At 44.9% G+C, this 24,296-nt stretch overlaps 1 protein-coding gene across 1 annotated transcript; it reads right to left on the reverse strand.

The window, feature by feature from the left end:
* Positions 1-3,736: 3,736 nt before the first annotated feature.
* On the reverse strand, positions 3,737-20,705 carry opn6b (opsin 6, group member b). The gene is given in 4 exon segments (XM_055641222.1): positions 3,737-4,069; positions 15,407-15,517; positions 20,228-20,372; positions 20,374-20,705. Coding segments are annotated over 4 exon segments (693 nt in total). The 5' UTR covers positions 20,478-20,705.
* Positions 20,706-24,296: the final 3,591 nt, after the last annotated feature.

The following is a 24,296-nucleotide window of genomic DNA, read 5'->3' on the forward strand; positions in this document are numbered from 1 at the left end:
TCTATGCTCTATGACTGCAACATTGAATGGTCAGATCTAGAAACCCCCAAGATTTCAAATCACAAGGAATGGTTTTCAATAGAAGCAGACGCCACCACATTTAAAAATCACCAGACCTAAAAACAAAATAACTCAAATGTCAATGGGCATATTTGCACCTGGAAACCGCCAGTACCAAAAAATCACCAGAATGTATACCATTGGAACTTTTTATGGGACATAAAAATCATAAGATCTGAAAATTCACCTGAAACAGATGGAACTACAAGAGGAAATCAGTCGAATTTAACAAAATAAAAATTACAGGTACTAGCATTTACCACAAGTACATATCTACTGACCTAAAAATCCCAACAGAAAATTCTCAACCCAAGGGATTCATCAGATGTGCAAATTGCCTCTACTGGGAACTCAGCAGAATCTGAAACAGGTATCAAGAACCAAAAATAATCAGGAAAGAAACCATCATAACTGGAAACTACCTTCACCAGAATCAAAAATTACTAGAACTGGAAACTAGCAGACTTGAGAAGATCACAGAAGATAGACACAAAATGCTGGATCAGTGTCAGGCAGCATCTCTGCACAAAAAGAATAGGTAATGTTTCAGGTCAAGACCCATCATCCGATGAAGATCTGAAGAAGGATCCCAACCAGAAATGTTACCTAATTCCTTTTCTCAAGAGATGCTGCCAGACCCACTTAGTTACTTCAGCATTTTGTGTCTATATTTGGTGTAAACCAACATCTGCAGTTCCTTGTTACTCAAAATCATCACATCTGGAAGTTGCCAAAAATCAATAAAAACAATAATTACTATGGAAGCAAAAAGAATAAACCCACCATAAATGGAAATAAAAATGGAAATAAGTAGAAATTGCAGAGTTAGAAATAATCTAATTGGCCAAAGGTAGAAATGGTCAAACTGAAATTAACCAAGGTTCTAGAAATGACCAAAATCAGGCATCTTCACATTGGAAATCAGTAAACCCAGAAAATATCACAAATACAATCACAAGAACTTGGAGAATATTTTCTAGTTTTACCGTACATTTCTAGGAATTAATAACGAAAGTCCTAAAATTGCAATATTAGGCAATAGCATTATAAATTCCATAATCAGGTTAATAACCAATCGGCATTTACATAATGTCCCGAACATGGAAAAAATATCCTATGGCTCTTCATACAAATAAAACTACTGGTGAGAAAGGAAGAATGTATTAGATATTATAAACCACATTTTATTTCTGGAATTATTTCAATTAATAACATGCTTCTGCTGAGACAGCACAATACCACAAATATCTCAGCAGAAGGAAGTGATACATCAGAGCACAGCAAAACCTGTACAAATTTCAATGTTAATTTTCCATTTAACCTGGGTGTGGGAAATCAGGCACCGATGTAGGAAATATGTCCTATTGATCTAAATCTAAAGACGGCACAGTGGCCTAGCAGTAGAATAGAGTCCTTGAATAGAATCAAGGGGGGAGGTAAAGCGACAAGTGTTGCATTTCCTGCGGTTGCAAGGGAAGGTGCCCGGAGAGGGGGTGGTTCAGGTGGGAATGGACGAATTGACCAGGGAGTTACGGAGGGACCGGTCTCTGCGGAAAGCAGACAGGGGCGGAGATGGGAAGATGTGGCAAGTGGTGTGATCATGTTGGAGGTGGCGAAAATGTTGGAGGATTATTTGTTGTATGTGACGGCTGGTAGGGTGGATGGTGAGGCCAAGAGGGACTATCCAACACATTATCCAATGCCTATGTGCCTAAGCCATGGTCTTTATGCAGTTTGAAAAGGCATACAAAATGTCAACTCTTTTGGATTTAGTGGAATGGATATTTTCTCACCTAATTACTTTAATTTTCACCAATGAAAATGTGCTGTGGAAAATTCGACATAGTTTAGTTCAGATACAGCGTGGAAACAGGCCCTTCAGTCCAGCGAGTCAGTGCCGCACGTTCTATGTTACCCGGTTTTAGTACCCTACATGCCAGGGGCAATTTACAGAAGCCAATTAACCTGCAAACCCACATGTCTTTGGAATGTTGAAGGAAACCCACACGATCACAGGAAGGACGTACAAACTCTGTACAAGCAGACCCGTAGTCAGGATTGAACCCGGGTCTCTGGTGCTGCACGACAGCAACTCTAACACTGCGCCACTCTGCCACCCTGTGCCAGCAAGTGCTAAAGAATATTTGTCTGACCAAACTTCTGCAAGTGCGTGTTCATCAGCATTATTTTCCAACACAGTTGGGCTAGGAGATTACACTGCAAAGGTGCCAAACCTCTGAGTTCTAATATTTCTCCCATAATCACCTCCTCCTTCGAGATGCTCCTGAAAACCTGCCTTTGGCATGCAGCATTGACGAGAAGGTCATAGAATAGAACTGTGATGATGGGCCATTTGCGTTTGTGAATTGGGAGTCTGTTGAATTAGGAGGAGTGGATTGTGGATACACGTTTTGATATGCAAGCACTGCCAGCCTCCATTGCTTCAGCCTCGCTGCTCAACAACCTCATCAAAGAAGCTGCCACAATGGCTGCCTCACAGCGCCAGAGACCCGGGTTCGATCCCGACCTCGGTGCTGTCTGTGTGGAGTTTGCACCTTCTCCCAGTGACATTGTGGGTTGCCTCTCCGTGCTCCGGTTTCCTCCCACATCCCAAAGACATGCAGGTTTGTAGTTTAATTGGTCCTCTGTAATTTGCCCCTAGTTTGTAGGGAGTAGATGAATGGGATAACAGAGAGTTAATGTGATCGGGTGATCGATGGTCAGCATGGACTTGTTGAGCCTGTTTGTGCACTCTATTACTAAACTCTAAACACTGCTGATGGTCATGAGAGAAGATTGCATTGCTCCAGCTGCCACTCTCTTGTTTATTCCACCACAGAACAGTTCTGTTAAAACTATATTTTCTCTTTTTTTGTTTGTGAGGAAGGAAAATAAATGGCTGGAAAGGTAACATTGATAATAACTTCACGTGGATAGCTGGCCTTGTTGTAACCGAACACTTGTTTTCATTTCATTAAAAAAAAATTGTAAATACAATATTCATATTTTCACCATGCAAGAGCCACGTGAAAATTCAACCCTGTTTTTCATACTTTGTGGTGGGCTGTAAGTGGAGGTGAAAACTGACTGTGTGATAGCATTTTGTATTTGTGTGATTTATTTAATCATTTTGTTAGAGAAAGTAAGCATGAGAGAAATGATTTTGCAGTAAGATGAGAAGGCTATAAACTGGCCAGAACAATCTCAAGATTTCCTCTACAAAGATGATCAGGATCAAAGAACTGTGATCCATTGGAAGAGGAACCTGCTTTCTAACTATGCTTACACTCCAGACTCCCTATTCTGAATCATATGAGAGGATTTTCATCTTGGAGGTACGATAAAAACTATTTTAGTCCAGTTTAGTTGAGGGATACAGTGTGGAAACAGGCGCTTCAGCCCACCGAGTCCTTGCTGACCAGCGACCACCTATACACTAGTTCCATTTTGCATCCTACACACTAGGGACAATTTCCAGAAGCCATTTAACCTACAAATGTGTACGTCTTTGGAATGTGGGAGGAAACTGGAGCACTTAGAGAAAACCCATGTGGTCACAGGGAGAATGTGCAAACTCTATACAAATAGCACCGTGGTCAGGATCAAACCCAGGCAGCAGTTCTAATTTTCACATTTGAGGTCACAATGGTGTTGGCAGCAGCATCTAAACCAGGTGCTAATTCTGCTCCCAAGGCTGATGTCTTAGATGCGGGGATCTGAAGGACCAGACACTTGTCGCTTGTTTCCTGTCTCTGCGGTCTTCTTGCCCACCAACGATGTTGGGTTCATTGTTTTCTTTCAAGCAGTGGAAGAGAGCTTGCACTTCCTGGTGGAACTTGGGGCTCCTGTCAAAGTAGATGATGGGGTTGTCGAAGCTGGCAAATTTGGCAATGAGACAAGCCAGGATGCTTGTGATGGCTGAGGTAGGTTGGCCACATGCTGACCACATTGAGATCACGGCGTAAGGGGACCAGGCCAGGATGAAGGCTGTACAGATTAGAAAGGAGACCTGTAAAGTGGAGCACAACTGTTATAACAATGGTTAACATGGGGAATCAAATCCCCCCCTTTCTCGGCTGGAAAGGTAATTGGTTCTGCTTCTCTCTGCACACAGTGTAAAGTATGCGCAGTGCATTGCACATTGGGAAACACAGTGGCACAGCTCTAGAGTTACAGCCTTGCAGCACCAGAGACCCAAGTTTGATTCTGACAATGGGTGCTGTCTGTGTGGAGTTTGTATGTTCTCCCTGTGACTGCAAGGGTTTTCTCCGGGTGCTCTGGTTTCCTCCCGCATCCCAAAGATGTGCAGGTTAATTGGCATCTGTAAATTGTCCCTAGTTTGTAGGAAAGAACTGGTGTACAGGTGATCATTGGACTGGATGGCCGAAGGGCCTGTTTCCATGCTGTTTCTCAAAACTAAACATGACCTGATTCGCATAGTACTTCCAGCATTTTGTGTTTTGCATTTCAAGCATCAGTTCTACATTTAGGAATTTACAATCTTAGTTTATTTTAGAGATGCAGCATGGAAACAGGCCATTCAGCCCATCGAGTGCAGGTTGACCATCAGTTCACACTAGTTCTATGTTATCCCATTTTCACATCCCTACACACTGGGGGCATTTTACAGCTGCCAATTAGCCAACAAACCTACATGCCTTTTGAATATGGGGTAAAACCGGAGCACAAGGAGAAAACCCACATGGGACACAGGGAGGACATGCAAATTATCCCTGTGTCAGAGGTCATGATTGTAGGTTTCAGCACCTATGTTACAGAGAAAAGTTGAACAAGATAGGTCTTTATTCTTTGGAGCGCAGAAGGTTAGGGGGGGGGGGGGGACTTGATAGAGGTCTTTAAAATTATGAGAGGAATAGACAGAGTTGACGTGGATAAGCTTTTTCCATTGAGAGTAGGGAAGATTCAAACAAGAGGACATGATTTGAGAATTAAGGGACAAAAGTTTAGGGGCAACATGAGGGGGATCTTCTTTACTCAGAGAGTGGTAGCTGTGTGGAATGAGCTTCCAGTGGAAGTGGTGAAGGCAGGTTCATTTTTTTATCTTTTAAAAATAAATTGGATAGGTATATGGACGGGAAAGGAATGGAGGGTTATGGTCCGAGTGCAGGTAGATGGGACTAGGTGAGAGTAAGTGTTCGGCACGGACTAGAAGGGCCGAGATGGCCTGTTTCCGTGCTGTAATCGTTATATGGTTATATGGTTATACCCAGGTCTCTGGTGCTGTGAGGCAACAGCTCTACTGCTGTGCCACCCAATCTGATGTGAACCTTAAGTAATTAAATGAGGTGGGAGATTGCAACCTTCACGTGGTCCACTCTGTTTCGATGAATGCAATCAACCTGGCGTGCACAAACAGAAGATCAAACAGAACAAGTTGTCTTACAACTATAGGCTGTGCACGCCATACGTAAGGAGAAGTAATTAAATATTTAATCAACACAGATGGCACTAATTAAAACTCCAGAAGTAATTTGCAGCAGCAGATATCTAGGGAGCTTGAGACCGTCTTCACATGACCATTGCGCCAGCTGTCCATCATTCCCATTGTAGCCTCACTCTACCTTGTCAATGCCCTGGTTGGCCCTCCTCACTTGGGGAACTTGGGCAGCAGCAATAGGAAGAACACATTCTCCTCACAGGAAGTGTCATGTAAGTTGACTCCATTTACACTCAGCAAGGCCAGCAGCATAGTTAAGGATAACACACTCTGGACATTCCCTCTTCTCCCCTCTCCAATTGGGCAAAAGGTACATAAGTTTGAAAACATACACCTCCAGATTCAGGGACAGTTTCTTCCCATCTGTTATCAGGCAACTGAACCAGCCTACCAACAGCTAGAGAGTGGGCCTGAGCTACCACCTACCTTTCCATAGTCCTGTACTTTAGAGAGTCGAGAGATGATACAAATCTAGTTTGAAGGGAACTGATGTTGAGGATGGAGGAAAATTATTCCTCTGGGCTGGGGAATCTATATCAATGGAGCAGGCACAATAAATTGAGACCGTGAAGGTGGGAGAAGCTTCTACATGCAGATAGTGGTCAACATTTGCAAATGCCAATGGTGCTTGGGAATACCTTATTTTGATCTGAGGTTGGAAGATTTTAAGTTCTTAAAACGATACAAGATAAAGAGGTACACAGAGTTCAGCCACAGATCTGCTGTTAACGCATAACTGTTGCAACATGCTTGAGGATCCTACTGCAGTTCCTATTTTCCTGATGTGCAAGAGGTAGCACAGAACAGAGGGACATATTTCATCCAGTCTAATGAGGGGCCCCATCCTGAAACGTCACCTATCCATATTCTCCAGAGATGCTGCTGAAGTCATTGAGTTATTCTGGCGCTTTGGGTCTTTTTGAGTATTTACCAGCATCTGCAGGTCTTTGTTACTACAGACATGTTTAATTGCTGGACAAATGAGGCATCTATACCAGTTCGGTAGTTCTCTTGCAATCGCTGAATGACATTGTAGTCTTTGGTGTTAAGAGTGGCTCAAAATGCTACAATGGGGTTCATCATTGTTATATTGGTGACTGGATGAAAAAGTAAAACCAACTTGGGCTCACTATTTCCTAGTTAACCTTAAATGCCAACTCCCGTTTCTCTCTCCACGGATGCTGCCTGACCTGTTGAGCATTTACATAGATACATAGAAAATATGTGCAGGAGTAGGCCATTCGGCTCTTCGAACCAGCTCCGCCATTCAATGTGATCATGGCTGATTATCCACAACCAGTACCCCGTTCCTGCCTTCTCCCAATATCCCTTGATTCCACTATCACCAGGAGCTCTATCTAACTCTCTTTTGAATGCATCCAGTGAATCGGCCTCCACTGCCTTGAGGCAGAGAATTTCCAGCACTTATTGTTTTACTTTGAGATACTGGATATCTGCTGATAAGTGTCAAAACGTACTCCTCCAAGTCAACTATCCAAAAATAAATGTTTTAAAATAAGCAGCAAAAATTATTTCTTCAGTTAATATTTAGATTTTGTTTAAAAAATCCAGCGAGTCAAACTGAAATCCAGCGAGTCAAACTGAAATCCAGCGAGTCAAACTGAAATCTTGGCTTCAGATTAACTGAACTAATTACCAAAAAAAGTATTGGGCTCTTTTCAGCTCTGTGGCATTGGATATAGACTTGAGCCAGTGTGATCTTTGGATGCCCAGTCTAACCATTACACATGGTCAAGGGGTCCTGAGCCTGAATTAGACTTTCCAGTACCCGGACGGGACGCCGAAGGTTGAGAAGTCGAAGCAAAGATGTCGAACGGACATACATCACATCGAAAAGCCGAGATGCCGAATGGACAATACATCGAAAGGACACGACGCCAAAAGGAAATGACGTCAAACAGACATGAAGTCGAAAATGTATGCGCCAAATGGACATGAAGCCGAAATGATAAATAGGTATGAAACACTGTTTCATAAATAGGTATGAAACAATTGTTGTACCTTGTACATCTCCAGGATCGGGATTGGTCCGACACTTTGTCGGTCATGGACAAAGGTCAGCTATTGGTACAGACCCCCACGTCCATCACATCACTGCAGCAGCTTGGAATCACTCCCACCATTTTACAAATGCAAGCTCAAGCTGCCCCCACCCTCCCATCTCAATAGACAATAGGTGTAGGAGTAGGCCATTCGGCCCTTCGAGCCAGCACCCCCATTCAACGTAATCATGGCTGATCATCCACAATCAGTACCCCGTTCCTGCCTTCTCCCCATATCACTTAACTCCGCTATCCCTAAGAACTCTATATAACTCTCTCTTAAAAACATCCAGAGAATCAGCCTCCACCGCTCTGAGGCAGGGAATTCCACACATTCACAACTCTGTGTGAAAAAGTTTTTCCTCATCTCCATTCTAAATGACTTGCCTCTTATTCTTAAACTATGGCCCCTGTTTCTGGACTCCCCCAACATTGGGAACGTGTTTCCTGCCTCTAGCGTGTCCAAACCCTTAATAATCTTATATGTTTCATTAAGATCCTCTCTCATCCTAAATTCCAGAGTATACAAGCCCAGCCGCTCCAATCTATCAACATATGACAGTGTCGCCATCCGGGAATTAACCTCGTGAACCTACGCTGCACTCCATCAATAGCAAGAATGTCCTTCCTCAAGTTTGGAGACCAAAACTGCACACAATACTCCAGGTGTGGTCTCACTAGGGCCCTGTACAACTGCAGGAGGACCTCTTTGCTCCTCTACTCAACTCCTCTTGCTTCGCAAATACTCTCACCCCCGGCCAGTGATGTGATGGACGTGGAGATCTGGACCAATCGCTGACCTTTGTTAATGACTGACTGGTGTCAGACCAATCCCGTCCCCCGAGATGGTATGTCTGTTCGACGTCATGTCCGTTCGGTATTGTGTCCATTCAGCTTCGTGTCCATTCAGCTTCTTGTCCGTTCGACATCTTGGCTTCGGCTTCTTGGCTTCAGCATCTCGTCCTTCGACGTCCTGTCCGCTCACAGACTTTCCATGTCACTCTGCATTTCAATCGTACATTCTCCTGAAAATGTAGACATAACATGCAAATGTGGTTTCACATGCAGACTTTGTTTTGAAAAAAACAAACCATGGAACCAGCATAATCAAGGACCAGTCTCACCCTCTCCCTCCCTCTTCTCCCCTCTCCCATCAAGCAAGAGGTACAGAAATGTGAAAATGCCCCCCTCCAGATTCAGTGACAGTTTCTTCCCCGCTGTTATCAGGTGACTGAACCATCCCATCACCAATTAGAGAGCGGTCAAGGCCTCCCATCTGCCTCATTGCAGACTCTCAGACTATCTTTAGTCAGACTTTATCGCACTTTATCTTGCACAAAACTTTATTCCTTTTAACCTGTATCCGCACGCTGTGGACGGCTCGATTGTAAACGTATGTTTTTTTCGCTGTCTGGATAGCACGCCACAATAAAGCTTTTCACACTGTACACGTGACAATAATAAACTAAACTACGTATCAGTTCTCACTCGCATCACATTTCAAGCCGAGTTCAGAACATTCTGATCAATAAACATCAATAGAAAAGCATATTAATAATAATCACATCATTCACAAGATAGTTAATCTGAAATTCAGATTTTGAATTATTTCAATTCATGCTTAAAATAACTTATTTACTTCTTGTTAGACAGCATCTGTCGGGAGGGAGGGTGTTTCAGGTTATAGAGTCAATTCAATTCAATTCAACTTTATTGTCATTGCACAAATACAAGTACAGGTACAACGAAATACAGTTTAGCGTCTGGCCATAGTGCAAGATAGTAGAAATAAAAATACTGGTTAAACAATGTGTGCACTGTGGATGAATTAAACTGGTACATAGGCAAATAAATGTATACAAATGGGAGAGTATAAAAGATAGCTAGCGACGGGACTGTGAGTTCAGCAGTGTAATGGTGTTATTGAAAAAGCTGTTCCTCAGCCTGCTTGTGCGAGACCTGAGGCTCCTGTACCGCCTCCCTGATGGGAGGAGGGCAAACAGTCCATGGTTAGGGTGAGAGGGGTCCTTGATGATTTTCCCGGCCCATCTCAGACACCGTTTGCGGTGGAGGGAATATTGTGGAAAGTTAAATTTCCCTACTACAACAACCTTATTTGACCTGTAGCTGTCTGCAATCTCCTGGCATATTTGTTCTTCTAATTCCCGTTTAATATTTGGGGGTCTGTAGTACACCCCCAACAAAGTGAGCATCCCAGTGGGTGAGGCAGCATCTACGGAGCGAAGAAAATAGACGACGTTTCGGGTCGAGAACCTTCTTCAGACTAATGTGAGGGGGGGGGGAAAGAAGAAGGGAAGATGCGGAGACAGTGGGCTGAGGGAGAGCTGGGAGGAGAAAGCAGAAAACCTGAAATTGGAGAAGTCAATGTTCATACTGCTGAGGTGTAAACTGCCCAAGCAAAATATGAGGTGCTGTTCCTCCAATTTACGGTGGGCCTCACTCTGGCCACGGAGGAGGCCCAGGATAGAAAGGTTGGATTCGGAATGGGAGGTGGAGTTGACACCGGGAGATCAGGTCGGTATTGCAAACCGAGTGGAGGTGTTGGGCAACCGCAGGAAATGCTACACTTGTCGCTTTACCTCCCCCTCGACTCTATTCAAGGACCCAAGCAGTCCTTCCAGGTGTGGCAGAGGTTCACATCCAACCTCATCTATTGCATCCGCTGCTCTAGGTGTCAGCTGCTCTACATCGGTGCGACCAAACGTATTATTCATTCACTCCTTTTACCCCATCCCCGCACCCAACTCGCCGGCGCTGCTAGAGAGGGGGACGCAGGGGGGGGGGGCGCAGGGGTACCGCAGGGGGGGGGACGACGCGGGGGCCGGACGCAGGGGGGGACGCGGGGGGCCGGACGCAGGGGGACGCGGGGGGGGGGGTCGCAGAGAGGGACGCAGAGAGGGGCGCAGAGAGGGGGAGGGGAGTGGACAGGGCATCAACCAAAGGACTGTGTGTACAGCAGCTTCAATCCAGAGCCCGGGGGGGGACGGGTCGTCAAAGGGGAGGGCTGGTTCGCTTGAGGGCAGAAACAGAGAGAGGGCTGTGGGCGGACGTGTACACGAGGAATGCCGAGCTTGCAAGCGGCGGGGCAAGAGAGAGGGGGAAGAGAGAGGGGGAAGAGAGAGGGGAGGGCGGAGAAAGAGGGAGAGGGTGGACTTGAACTCGGTGAGTGGGGCAGACGGTGACCAAATGACTGAGTCGGGGGTCAAGTAACTCGCTGCGGGTGGAAATGTGCGCAGCAGGCGGCGCGTGGGAAACAGTGCACAGCAGGCGTCGCGAGCTCTCATTTGACGTCATCAGTCGTTTATTTTCAAAGATATTTTAGATTTGTGAACATTTTCATAAATAACTCAAGAAATAAAGCTCGGAATATTCAGGTAAGCCGTTTCTGAATCCACGGGATAAAACGCTACAGGAATATGTAAATTTTTTACCGTTAGAGTGTCGTTTTCCAACATGAAAGGAAAAGCTGAAGGAGCTGAGTGAGCAGTTGTGCTGCACCACTAACGCTCTGCCGGGTGGAATTCGGCAAACCTGTCCTTTGGTTCCAGTCATCATCTGTTCCCATCCCCTCACTGACTGCACTCTTTCAAGTAAGACCGACAGAAAAAGCTGGAGTAACAGCGGGACAGGCAGCATCCCTGGAGAGATCGCATGACCCCCACTGAAAACTGAGTAGTTTCAGAGACTCTTCTTCTTTCATGTGGCGTGCACAGCCTAAAGTTGTAAGACAACTCGTTCTATTTGATCTTCCATTTGTGCACGTGGAGTTGATTGCATTAGTCGAAACAGGGCGGACCACGTGAAGGTTGCAATCTTCCACCCCGTGGAGACAGAGGGATAGGATGGGGTAGGGAGGGGAGAGGAGTAATGGAGGGAGTGACTGTGGGTATGGGGAAAGGAGAGGGAGGGAGAGGCGAGGGAGCGATGGTGGAAGGGAGGAGGAGAGGGGAAAGAAGAGGGAGGATGACGAGGAGGGGGAGGGAGTGCTGGGGGATGAGGGGAAATGAGCCGTTCCTGCGCAGTTGGGAGCTACGGATGAGTTGTGGAATATTGCGTTGGGGGAACAGGTTGCGTTGGGGGACCAGGCCTCCCGTGTGACAGGGACCCAACGGGTCCCACTTGGTCTAGTCTCCTTTAAATTTGCTCCTCTCACAAAGCTCTGCCCTCTGGTATTTGATTTCTTTCCATCCTGCGAGATTGGTTCTTACTGTCTATTACAGGGGTGGGGAAACTTTTCATGTTGGAATGCAGTTTTAAGTTGGCTGTAATCTAATAAGGTCGCATCCAAGAAACTTAAATTAGATATACTTCAAAATGTATCCTTTTGGAGTATTACGTGAAGTTGTTCTGTTACGTTGAGGGCTAATTCACGCTGGCAATTGAGGCAATTGTTTGTACTTTGAAACCTTATCGGGGTCTAAGCGTCCTACAACTTTGACAATGCATTTTTTTACGATTTCTACATCGATAAATGGCTCCCCCCCCCCCCTTTGCTTTTCATCTTTTAATTTCTGCAATGCAACCTTTCGCGCCTCACTCTCCAATTTGAAATAATTGTTGTCCTTATGATTGGCATAATGCTGATGAGCATTGAATTTCTTCAATGTTGATATTGCAGTATCACAAAGCAAGCAAACCATCGTATCTTTAGCAGAAACAAGATAATATTGCAGTTCCCAATCCCCATTAAAAACTATTTTTTCTTCCCTCAGCATTCTCCTTGTTTTCTTTGACGTGATGGGCTGTTAAGCAGACAGAATGTTTTTTAAAAGTGAAGCAAATATACGCTGTTTAACTATTCTCAAACTCAACTTCAAACTGAAAGCCACGTGCACCGCTATCAAAAGTTGATAATACTGTAGACTGGATGGCCAGCAGACTCTCCCCGACATTTTCCCTCTCGTCAACCAGCCTCAGGTGGTGGTGGCGCCAGTCAGGCAGGGAGGTTAACGTACATTCTAGAGTCGCATTAGAACTAAATGATGAGCAGAACAGGTGTTAAAATAGCCCTGATGACTTACTAATGTTTTAATTGTGGCCGTCAGTCTGGGAGGATTATTTTGTTGAATCTTCTTTTACTCTTTGGTATTTTAAATACGTTCATTTTAGATTAAAATAAAAATAATAAAAGACAAACATAAATATATTAATAAAAATAAAAGGATTTGTTCTACAAAATTTGGATTCATTCAAAAGGCCGCACTTAATGGCCTAGAAGGACACATGCGGCCTCAAGGATCCGCAACGGCCGTGAGCCCCAGGCTGAGTTCGACGATCATTTGCCTGCTTCTGCTGCTGTTGGAGGTGAGGCGTTGCATCACGCCAGGGTCTTGGGCCTGTCCAACTTTGGCCGTCAGTTACGTGACAGACCGGTGGCGCTCGAAGTTTCGTTTGGTACAAAATACCGGAGTGCCGCGTGATACCGCGCACAACTCCATACCCCTCCGCGCTTCTCAGTGGGACCGGCCCCGCACGGCCACACGATGCCCGTGCGCCTCAACGCGACAACGAGGTTGCGTAATTTGCATGCCAAGGACATGTAAGTGGGACAGGGCCTTTAGTTAACTTCAATGCTTGCAAGGGAAACAAGGACTAGTAGGAGCAAGTGTGATATTTTTGGCTGCTCTTCAACTATGCTCGAAATACAGCAAGTTAAAAAGAACTGTTCCCGCTCTAACCTCTGATGAAACAGCACCAGCTTGCTCCATGCATTGATGATCCCTGTAAATATCCACAAGACTATCTGCAGCCTCCTTACCTATCCAATCAACTAGATTACTGTCTCCCAACTATTTGAAGATGAGACAGTTGATGGCTTCACAAATAATTTTGTTGCTCTCATGTATCCTTGCAGGTTTCATGGTTCCTTTCAGGCTGCTCCAATACCTACTTCCCTGAACAAAGAGACACACAACATGGAAACAGGCCCTTTGTCCCAACATATCCGTGCTGACTTAATGTCCTTATGGTTTACCCATATTTGACCCATACCTTTTCTATCCATGAGCCCCACCTGGACTCACACTATCCCCCCCCCCCCCCCCCCCCCCCCCCCCCCCCCCCCCCCCCCATTCCTTCCTCTGGCTTCACAATTTGCAAATATTTAGTCCTGTCACACAGATTTTGCTTTCATCTCTGGCCTCTTCCAACCAGCTGATTATCAAACCCCCCCTCACCCGTGTTTTCATATTACCAATTACCTGCCAGGCTTTGTCCCCCTCTCCTCACCCCCTACAATCCGTCTGAAGAAGGGTCCCGACTTGAAAAGTCAGTGTCCATGTTGTCCAGAGATATTGCTAGGTCTGAAAGAAATTACAATGTTTATTCCAGCATCAATCTTTTTGAAACGTATAATAGAAAAGAAAGGTTTAATACTACTTGTTTTTCAACCCCCAAATTATTCTTTCAGATTTGGGTTTAAACCGTGATATTATCCCATAGATCTGTCTCAAAGACAGGTATTATGTTCATCTAACTAGAGCAGGGCACTTAACCACACGTTGCCTGTGTAACTGGCCTAGCCCAGAAGAGGAGCTACAGACCAGCAGAGAGCAATAAATCAACAAGCAATGCCAGCATAATACAAGCTGGAGAGAGACAGGAGGAGAATATCTTATCAGATAAGAATGCAATGGCAAACACACTGGTATTTTGGGACAAGAAATCACATTTCTGAGTAATAGCATTGCTTTGAATGCATGTCATGAAGTCTGCATGTACTGGCAATGAGAAACTCTTGAAATTCAATCATTCAATCTTATCTGATTTCAATATTTGGCCATCTACAATTCACTCACTGTTTTTACTCTGTAAAGATCAATAAACATTTGGAAAGGTACATGGGTAGGAAAGGTTTAGAGGGGTATGGGCCAATGTAGGCAGATGGGACTAGTGTAGATGGGACATCTTCATTGGCATTGGCAAGTTAGGGTGAAGGGACTGTTTTAAAGCTGAATAACTCTGACTATTATTGGAGTTCATAAGTCAAGAATCAGGCCATTCGGACCATTGAGTCATTCAATCATGGCTGATCTATCTTTCCCTCTCAACCCCATGTTCCTACAATTTCTCCATAACCTTTGACAACCTTACTAATCAATCTCCAATGCCAACATGTTGCTCCTCAGATATGGGGCCCATAACTGCTCTGAAATGTTTCAATATGCAGTCTGATCAGTTCCCCCCCTCCCCCTATAAAGCCCACATTGCAACCCTGTTTTTTTAGAGATACAGCGTGGAAACAAGCCCTTCAGTCATTGCCGACCATTGATCACCCCATACAGTAGTTCCATCCTACACCCTAGAGACAATTTACAGAAGCCCATTAACCTATAAACCTGGGATAGACACAAAAAGCTGGAGGAACTCAGCGGGACAGGCAGCATCTCTGGAGCTAAAGAATGGGTGACGTTTCGGGTCAACCCGACAAGCCACCCATTCTCTCTCTCCAGAGATGCTGCCTGTCCCACTGAGTTACTCCAGCTTTTTGTGTCTATCTTCGCCTTAAACCAGCATCTGCAGTTTCTTCCTACACAACCTAAAAACCTGTAGGATTTAGAATTTAGAATGTGGGAAGAAATCGGAGCACTCGGAGATGGCTCACGCAGTCACAGGGAGAACGTACAAACTCTGTACAGACAGCACCAGTATTCAGGATCACACCGGGGTCTCTGGCACTCCGGCAACAACTCTACCACTGCGCCACAGTGCCACACTCTCACTGTTTGCTGTGTGTCAACCCAGGCCATCGTGAGGTCACTCACTAAAGGTACAGTGAAAAAGTAGCTCTGTTTAGAAAATATACGGGTGGTTTACCTTGGTGTGGCTGACAGTTTTTGATGTACTAAATGATGCTGATGGCTGTCAAAGTGTTAATATTGCCCAAACCAAACAACAGAGTCAAAACTCCATCCACCTAAAAGATTAAAATCAAAATGCCAGTCCACGCCATAGAATCTAAATTCTTCCAGGAAATGGTGTAGCAACTAAATCCCAAAAAACAGTTTGACAAATGCCAAAACTCTAACTCAATTTCACAAATTAATTCTTCATTCAGGGTTCTTTTCCATGCTGTAAAGCCAATGGGCATCGAAACTGGGTCCAGTTGCATTAGCACTGTCTCCACAGCACCGCAGGCCATGCTCAACAAATCAAACTATTCTAGCAGAAACACGCTCGCAGCAAAAGGAAACGTACTCCTCTTTCATCTAGTTTTCATTTCAATCTGGAGCAGTTGAACACTAGTCTAACAGGACCCTTTTTATTCGGCAATTTCCAAACCAAATGTTTACATGCTGTTTACTGGGTTGTTACATAGGCCAGCAGAGATTGTAAATAAACTGTAGCATTGACATATTCACCACCAGCATTATATAATTAAGAACTGTTTCCTAATTACAAACTCCAAAAGATGTTAAAATATTAGCTTTACCAAAGTGATCACAGTGACCTTACGGTGGTGTTCACTTCAACTGCAAATTAGGTTAGACTTCGACCTCATAAATTGCATCAGTCTGAAGAAGGGTCTCGACCCGAAACGTCACCTATTCCTTTTCTCCAGAGATACTGCCTGACTCACTGAGTTACTCCAGCATTTTGTGTCGATCTTGTTGCATTACATGGATATCAGGGACCTCTTGGGGTTTCCCACACACACAATTGGAAGTAAATGGGGGTAACTCTTGATTTCTTTATTCTTGAAATTGGGCTCAATTGCCAATTGACCGATTACCCAATTTTGGTTGAGTATGCATAAGTTATCCAAAGAGCTACCCAAAACTAGCAGGTGCCTGTAATATATTTGGTAATTAAGGGTCTTATGACTGCTTCATGACCCCACACCTGTTTTTAATGACCTCAGTGCTGGATTTGCCATTTCCAATGGAAGCCTGCAGATGCTGACCAAGAACAGCTGGGAGGGGGGCTGAACCAGGAGTGCCTAGTGCTGAGAAAATGACACAAAGCGTCGGAGTAGCTCAGCAGGTCAGGCAACATCTATGGAGAGCATTGGAGAGGTGATGTTTCGGGTCGTCTTAAGAAGAACCCCGGGCCAAAGCGTCTCCATTCCAGGTTGAGTCTAAAGAAGGATCCCAAACCATAATGTCACCTATCCACGTTCTTCAGTGATGCTGCCTGACCTGCTGAGTTACTTCAGAACTTTGTGTCCTTCTTTGTAAACCAGCATCTGCAGTTCCCTGTTTCTACCTTTTGAGCATTGTTGTAATTTCTACTCTTCAAAGTTCTGGAGTAACTCAGCGGGGCAGGCAGCGTCTCTAGAGAACATGGATTGGTGACGTTTTGGGTCGGAAACCTTCTTCTGTGCATAGAACTGGGTGCAGAGAGGCCCTCATTTTATTCTCATTTGCAAAGATATTATTTCTACCAGTGCACTACACGCGAGTCAATCTCGATTTTGCGTTCACGTCGCGGAAGTTGGGCCTAGAGTGTGGAGAGCAAAGTTTAGTCATGAGTAGCTTGAATAAGGGTGGCAGTTTGGTACACCACTGGATCGTTGCGATGTTTGTGGGAAAAATCAGAGATGAATTGAGGAATGTTCAAACATCCTGCGGTTGCATACTCAACATATTGCATTACACATGAGAAAACCACCCAAGGTGCTTCACAAGACCATTATCCAACACAACTTGATGTGAAGCCACACCAAGTTCATAAGTTCATGCGAGCAGAAGTAGGCCATTCGGCCCATCACGTCTACTGCGTCATTCAATCGTGGCTGATCTATCTTTCTCTCTCAACCCCATTCCCCTGCCTTCTCCCCATAACCCCGGACACCCTTGCTGATCAAGTATCCTTAAAAATATTGTTCACAGTTCTGTCTTCTGTCTTGCTTTAAAGTATGTTTTTAATGTTTCTTTGTGTGTTTTGTGTGGGGGGTGGTGTGGGGCGGTGAGGGGGAAACCGTTTCGGCCGCCTCCTCCATGGAGAGGCGACTTTTTCCAGGTCGCCTCCCCGTGGCCTAACAGCAAGGATCGGCGCGGCCTTTCCCGGAGACGCGGCCGGGGCTTCAGCGGCGGGCGCAGCGTGGACTCTCGGCGTGGAGCGGGTGAGCCCTCGCTGGGGCTCGCTGGAGGGGAGCGCTCCGTTTCGCTGGCCCGGGGCAGCCGGCAGCCTGAAGCAGGCGCAGCGTCTACAGCCCGGGATCCCTCGGAGAGAACCCAGGGGAAGAAGAAGCCATCACTGCCGGCCCGCGGCCAACTTCTACCGCGGGCCCGGCGTGAACTTACCATCACCCCTGGAGGGGAGCTTCGACCGCCGACCCTGCAGTCTGCGGTGCTTCTGTCTGCGGCGCGGCGGGGACTTTAAATCTTCGACCGCCGGCCTGCGGCCTACACCAACTTAAAGCCGCGGTCTCCGGTGGGGAAGAGCCGACTCTGGACTTACCTGGACTTGTACCTCGTCCTTTTACCATCTGGAGGGTTGAGGTCCCGACCACGGGGGAAAATGGAGGAGGACTGGCCAAATTGTGTGCCTTCCACCACAGTGATGAATGCTGTGGTGGATGTTTATGTTAAATTCTTATTGTGTTTTTGTGTGTGTTCTTTATCATTGTACCGCTGCTGACATATTCATTTCACTTGCACTTATGTGCAATGTGACAAATAAACCGTATTGTATTGTGTTGTTGTATTGTTCTCATTTGTTTCAACCTTGAGTTTACAGTTAGTGTTTAGCAGACATGTTCCCAAGCAGTTAATGGAATTTTTATAGTTGTTAGTTTAAATTTCAACATCGAATATAGGACAGTACTGTACAAGAGCAGGCCCTTTGGCCCAACATGTCTGTGCTGAAAATGATGCCACAAATATCTCATATCTAATGAGATAGACACAATGTGCTGGAGTAACTCAGTGGGTCAGGCAGCATCTCTGGAGAACCTCTTCCTCTTACTCCTCCATATCCATGTGCCTATCCAAAAGTAGCTTAAATGCCACTATCATATCTACCTAATCCACTAACCCTGCAGTGTATTCCAGGCACTCACCACGCTCTGTGTGTAAAAAAAGTTGCCCTGCACATCTCCTTTAAACTTTACCCCTCTCACCTTAAAGCTAGTATTTGATTTTTTCATCCTGGGAAAAAGGTTCTGAATGTCTACCCTATCTATTGCCTCTCAAAATGTTATATACTTCTATCAGGTTTCCCAGAAACCTCTGGCATTCTAGAGAAAACAATCCAAGTCTGTCCAACCTCTCCCTGTAGCTAATGCCCCTTAATCCAGGCAAAGGTTTCCCATTTGCTCTTGCGGAGTGAAAGTAAGCACTGAGTTTGAAATGGAATTATGGTTTTTGGATGTTTTCGTATCCCATCGTTTGCATTTGGATAATCTATGACCGTTTTGTCAAGGTTTTTTCTTTTTTGCGGGTCAGTCAGCATCTCTGGAGTACATGGATAGGTGATGTTTCAGGTGGGATCCTTCTACAAACACACACTATTGAAAGGAGCGCTGAGCACTCAGGGATGCTTGTTTTTGCCCATCAGACAAGGATATCTTCCTGAACAAAAATGCAAAAAAACATTATTATAGCAATACAGACATTCTGAGGTTTTTGATTAAAGGGGAACAGCGACGAAACAGGCCCTTCGGCCCACCGAGACCATACCGACCAGCCATTACCCATACATGAATTCTATCCTACACACTGGGGGCAATTTACAGAAGCCAATTAACCTACAAACCTGTACATCTTTAGAATGTGGCCGGAAACCAGAGCACCCGGAGTAAACCCATGCGGTGATGTATCCGCCTTCTCTGCCTCCGTCTGCGCTGAGGCCTAATGGCGGAGCTGGCGGCCTCCAGCCTGCGACTGACCCCGAGGCTCCAGTGGCAGAGGCCTGGAGCTGGGGCGGCAGCCTGGAGCGGAGACTGCGGGACCCGGAGACTGCGGGACCCGGAGCTGGGGCGGCGGCCTGGAGCGGAGATGGCGGGACCTGGAGCGGAGACTGCGGGACTCGGAGCTGGGGCGGCGGCCCGGAGCGGCTGCCCGGAGCTGATGCTGTGGCGGGCCGTCTCGGAGCGGAGACGGCGTTCCGGCTTTCGGCGGCGGCGACATCACCATGGAGGTCCGCTGGACTGGAGGGCGGCATCTCCGGCCTGGATCGATCGCCTCAGCGCAGAGGGAGAACAAGGAGGGAAGAGACGGAGACTAAGACTTTGCCTCCATCACAGTGAGGATGTGCTTGGTGAACTCACTGTGGTGGATGTTTAATTTGTGTTTATTATATGTTTTGTTTTTATTGGTTCTGTGTATGACTGCAGGCATCATAATTTCGTTCAGACCGAAAGGTCTGAATGACAATAAAGAAATCTAATTCTAATTCTAATTCTAATTCTAATTCATTGTCAGAGTTGAACTCGCGTCTCTGGCGCTGTAAGACAGCAACTCTACCACTGCACCACTGTGGGACACAGTTTTTTTATAAATTCCATGAATTCATATGATTAAGTCTCAATATAATATGATGAGGTTTGTCCTTTTTTATACTGAGAATATATTTGTAAGCACATAATGACCATCGAATTTGCAATGAAAGAATAAAACAAGGAAGAAAAAACAAGGTAAGATCCTTGCTTTATATTTAAGTGCAAGGATTTAAATTAACTCACTTCACAAGTCCATATAGGTGTGTTGAAAAATCCATCATCTTGGAAAAAGTTAAATATCTCAATGGTTATTCGTGAGTAGCCAAAAATGGAAACACTGGCATCGGACACAGCAAGATTCAACGTAAAATAATCTTGGAGCTCAAGGGCGTCTTTGTTTGCACATAATGAAGATGATAATCCCATTACCAATCCAGGATAGCCAGCCTGAAACAAACCAGGGACTGATTAAACAACCTTTATTTAAATCCATGATCTAATGCATTGCTTTTCCAAAAGAAATAGGTTAAAATCTCAAAATACATTTTTTGTGTCATATACAATTTGCTTCTTTACCAGCTTGTCATTTTACATTTGTGAAAAGAATTTCCAATTAAGCTGTAGACAGTTCACCTTATAAACATTGCATTGTATCTGGGCCAAGACTACTGGAGTGACAGCAACAATTGGAATCAGAATTCTACAGCATCTTGATATAAATAAATTATTTGAGACATTATTAAATAATACGCATATTTCTACGTTTAAAGTTAAAAAAAATAAAAAATTATACAACGGAACATTCACAGGAGATGGTTCTTTGGTGCAAAAAGAAAAATTGAGCCTCATTATCAAAGTATTCATTGCAGTTTTATGTTAAATCCTCAGTATTCCCTCAATTATTTATAACAGAGAAAATATCAGTTTAGGCTGCAAAAGTTTTAAATGAATGATTTAATCAACATCTTATATCATTTTTAATGCAGCAGAATGTCCCAATGCGTTTGCCTGGAGCATTATCAAAATATTATCAATTTATTTGTCACCTACTGCAATATCTCCTTATATTGGCATTGCTCCACAAATATTGGGACAGAAGACAAACAAAATTGCTCAGAGAGGGATTTTTTAAAGGAGGAACATAGAATATAGAACAGTACAGCATGAAAACAAGCCCTTCAGCCCACAATGTTTGTGCCGAACATGTTGCCGTGATCATGTTTCGACTTTAGATGTCCGAGATTCAGCGTGGAAGCAATAAATGAAAAGAAACAATTCATATTATGTGAGATACCAGCAATGATTTTGATAAAGCTGCTGTAGTGATCCGATTGAAGAGTTTCAAATGAGGAGTTCCACATAGGTAGTGTTGTTCATTTTAGATAGCAAACCAGTAGATACGGTGGTCAAGTAGGCTTTCAGCACATTGATCTTCTTCAGTCAGAGTATTGAGTATAGAAGTTGGGAGGTCTTGTTGTAGTTATACAAGACATTGAGGAGGTCACATTTAGATTATTGTGTTCAGTTTTGATCACCTTGTTATAGGAAGGCTGTTGCTAAACTGAAACGGGTGCAGAGAAGATTTAAGGAGAATCAGGGGTAATCTTATAGAGGTTCACAAAATCATGAGAGGAATAGTTTGGTTAGACAAACTAGCCCTCCTGTCTCCTGCCCAAAGTACAGGAATCGAGAACCAGAGGACATAGGTTTAAGGCGAGGGGGGAAAGATTTAATAGGAACCTGAGGTGCGACATTTTTTTACACAAAGTGTGATAGATATATGGAATGAGCGTCAGAGGAGATAGTTGAGGCAGGTACTATCACAATATTTAAGAAACATTTAGACAGATACATCGATAGGAGAGGTTTACATGGTTATGGGCCAAAAGCAGGCAGGTGGGAGTAGTGTAGAAGGGGCATATTGGTCGGCGTGATCAACTTGGACCAAAGGGCCTGCTTCCACGCTGTAAGGTTCTATTACTCTAAGATGGAGGAGAAGTGACAGGAGAACATTGATGATGATGGCAAACCTGATGGAGAGAGACAAACCACCATTAATATATGTGCGGCACAGGGCAGCCACTGGTTGAGCCACTGCCTCACAGTGTTAGAGACCCAGGTTCGATCCTGACTATGGGTGCTGTCTGTGTGGAGTTTGCACGTTCTCCCTGTGACAGCGTGAGTTTTCTCCGGGTGCTCCGGTTTCCTCCAACACTCTAAAGACATGCAGGATTGTAGGTCAATTTGCTTCCTGTGTGTAGGGAGTGGAAGGAAAAGTAGGATAACAGAATCAGCGTGAGCGGGTGTTCAATGGTCGGCGTAGACACGGTGGGCCAAGGGGCCTCTTTCCATAAAGTTTCTCTAAACTAAACCTTCTTGGATTTTATGGGGAAAGGCCAAATCAGGTAATTGGTGCAATAACCGTCAGTAGTTCCCTGTGAAACTATCTGTAACTTCTGGATTTCTGCAGGAACATGAAAGTGTTACGGTTTCAGTTGCTTATTTGTAGTATTTTGTGAGGGACCATGAATTTCCTGGAAGTCCTTGCCATTTACAGTGGAGAATTTCCTTAAGCCACGTTCACAAGGCTTGAACTGGAGCAGGGACAACTTCCCATTTCATTGCAGTGGAAAAGATCGACTGTGAAGGACCAAGATAAATATTAGCTTATTTTAGAGTTTATTAACACAATGTTTGCATTTTTACATTTTAGAAAAATGTTATTTTTAAAATGTTTTTTAAGTAGTTTGAACAGTTCTAATTTTTGAATATTTCTGAATATCAGAAACATTGAAAGTTTCTGATAGCTTTGGCAGCCAGACAAACGTGAGGATAGTTAGGCTTCTTCAGTGCTTTTATGGGAGGGCTTGCCTGGTCTCCTCCAAATGTTGGACACTTATGTTGCCCTGTCTCCACATTGCAAACAAGTCCAGGGTCCTTAAAGTGCTAGTGAATGACTAAACCAATGAACAAGCTGTCAGTTCTTTGGACTTAAGAGGGCAGGGACCAGAGTCATATCAGAGAACTGGCCATAATGAGAGTTATTATTCAGAGGTTCATAAGACATAGGAGCAGAATTAGGTCATTCAGCCCATCATCATGGCTGATCCATCTTTCCCTCTCAACCCCCCATTTTCCTCCTCGTAACCTTTATCACCTTTACTAATCAAAAATCTGTCAATCTCTGCTTTAAAAATACCCGGACTTAGCCTCCAGAATATGTGGCAATGAATTCCGCAGATTCAACACCCTCTGGCTAACACAATTTTTCCTCATCTCCATTCTAAATGTCCGTGCTTCTATTCTGAGGCTGTGCCCTTTGGTCCTAGACTATCCCACTTGTGGAAACATCCTCTCCCCATTCACTCTATCTTTTCACCCTTCATATTCGGTATAGAGGTTTTAAAGAGTAATGCATTAAAAGTAGTAGGGAGGGTGCAACAAACAGATGGCACCCGCAATGGCTGCCTCGCCAACAGTCTGTCTCGTCCCTTCCTTCTATGGTGTTTTATAATATGTGTTAAATGTGTTTTGTTGTTCTCTATCTTGTTTTATGTGGGGGGTGGGGGGGTTTGGGGAAACCTTTTTTAATCCCTTACCTCGACAGAGATGCAATTTTTTCCGTATCATATCTCCATCCGCACTGAGGCCAAACATCGTGGAGATGGCGGCCTCTGCTGGAGATCAATTTTGGGAGCCTACAGAACTTAACGTCGTGGAGCTGGAGATCTCTGCCGGGGATCGACCTCGGAGATCCAACAGAGGGAGCCCGCGGACTTTAACATCGTGGAGCTTGTTGGTCCCTGGTTAGGGACCAACTTCGGGAAATCCAAGCCGCAGGAACTTCGACTGCCCCAGCGCGGGGGCTTCAATCGCCCCAGCGCGGGGGCTTCAATCGCCCCAACGCGGGGGCTTCAATCGCCCCAACGCGGGGGCTTCAATCGTCCCAACGCGGGGGCTTCAATCGTCCCAACGCGGGAGCTTCAATCTCCCCAACGCGAGGGCTTCAATCGCCCCAGCGCGGGGGCTTCAATCGCCCTGACTGCAGATGGTTCGACTGCCCTGACCACGGGAGAATGAAGAGGGAAGAAGATTGGACTTTATTGCCATCCATCACAGTGCTGAATGTGGGAAATCCGCTGTGGTGGATGTCTATGTTAACTTTGATGTAGTTGTGTGTCTTGTTGCTTTTTTTTAGTATGGCTGTATGGTAATTCGAGTTTCACTGTACCTTAATTGGTACGTGTGACAATAAACTGACCTTTGAACTGTTCAAATCAGTGACAGAGTAAGAGAGGCCAATAGATGAGAG

Source organism: Leucoraja erinacea, chromosome 9 (genome assembly GCF_028641065.1).
Source record: "Leucoraja erinacea ecotype New England chromosome 9, Leri_hhj_1, whole genome shotgun sequence".
NCBI lineage: Eukaryota > Metazoa > Chordata > Chondrichthyes > Rajiformes > Rajidae > Leucoraja > Leucoraja erinaceus.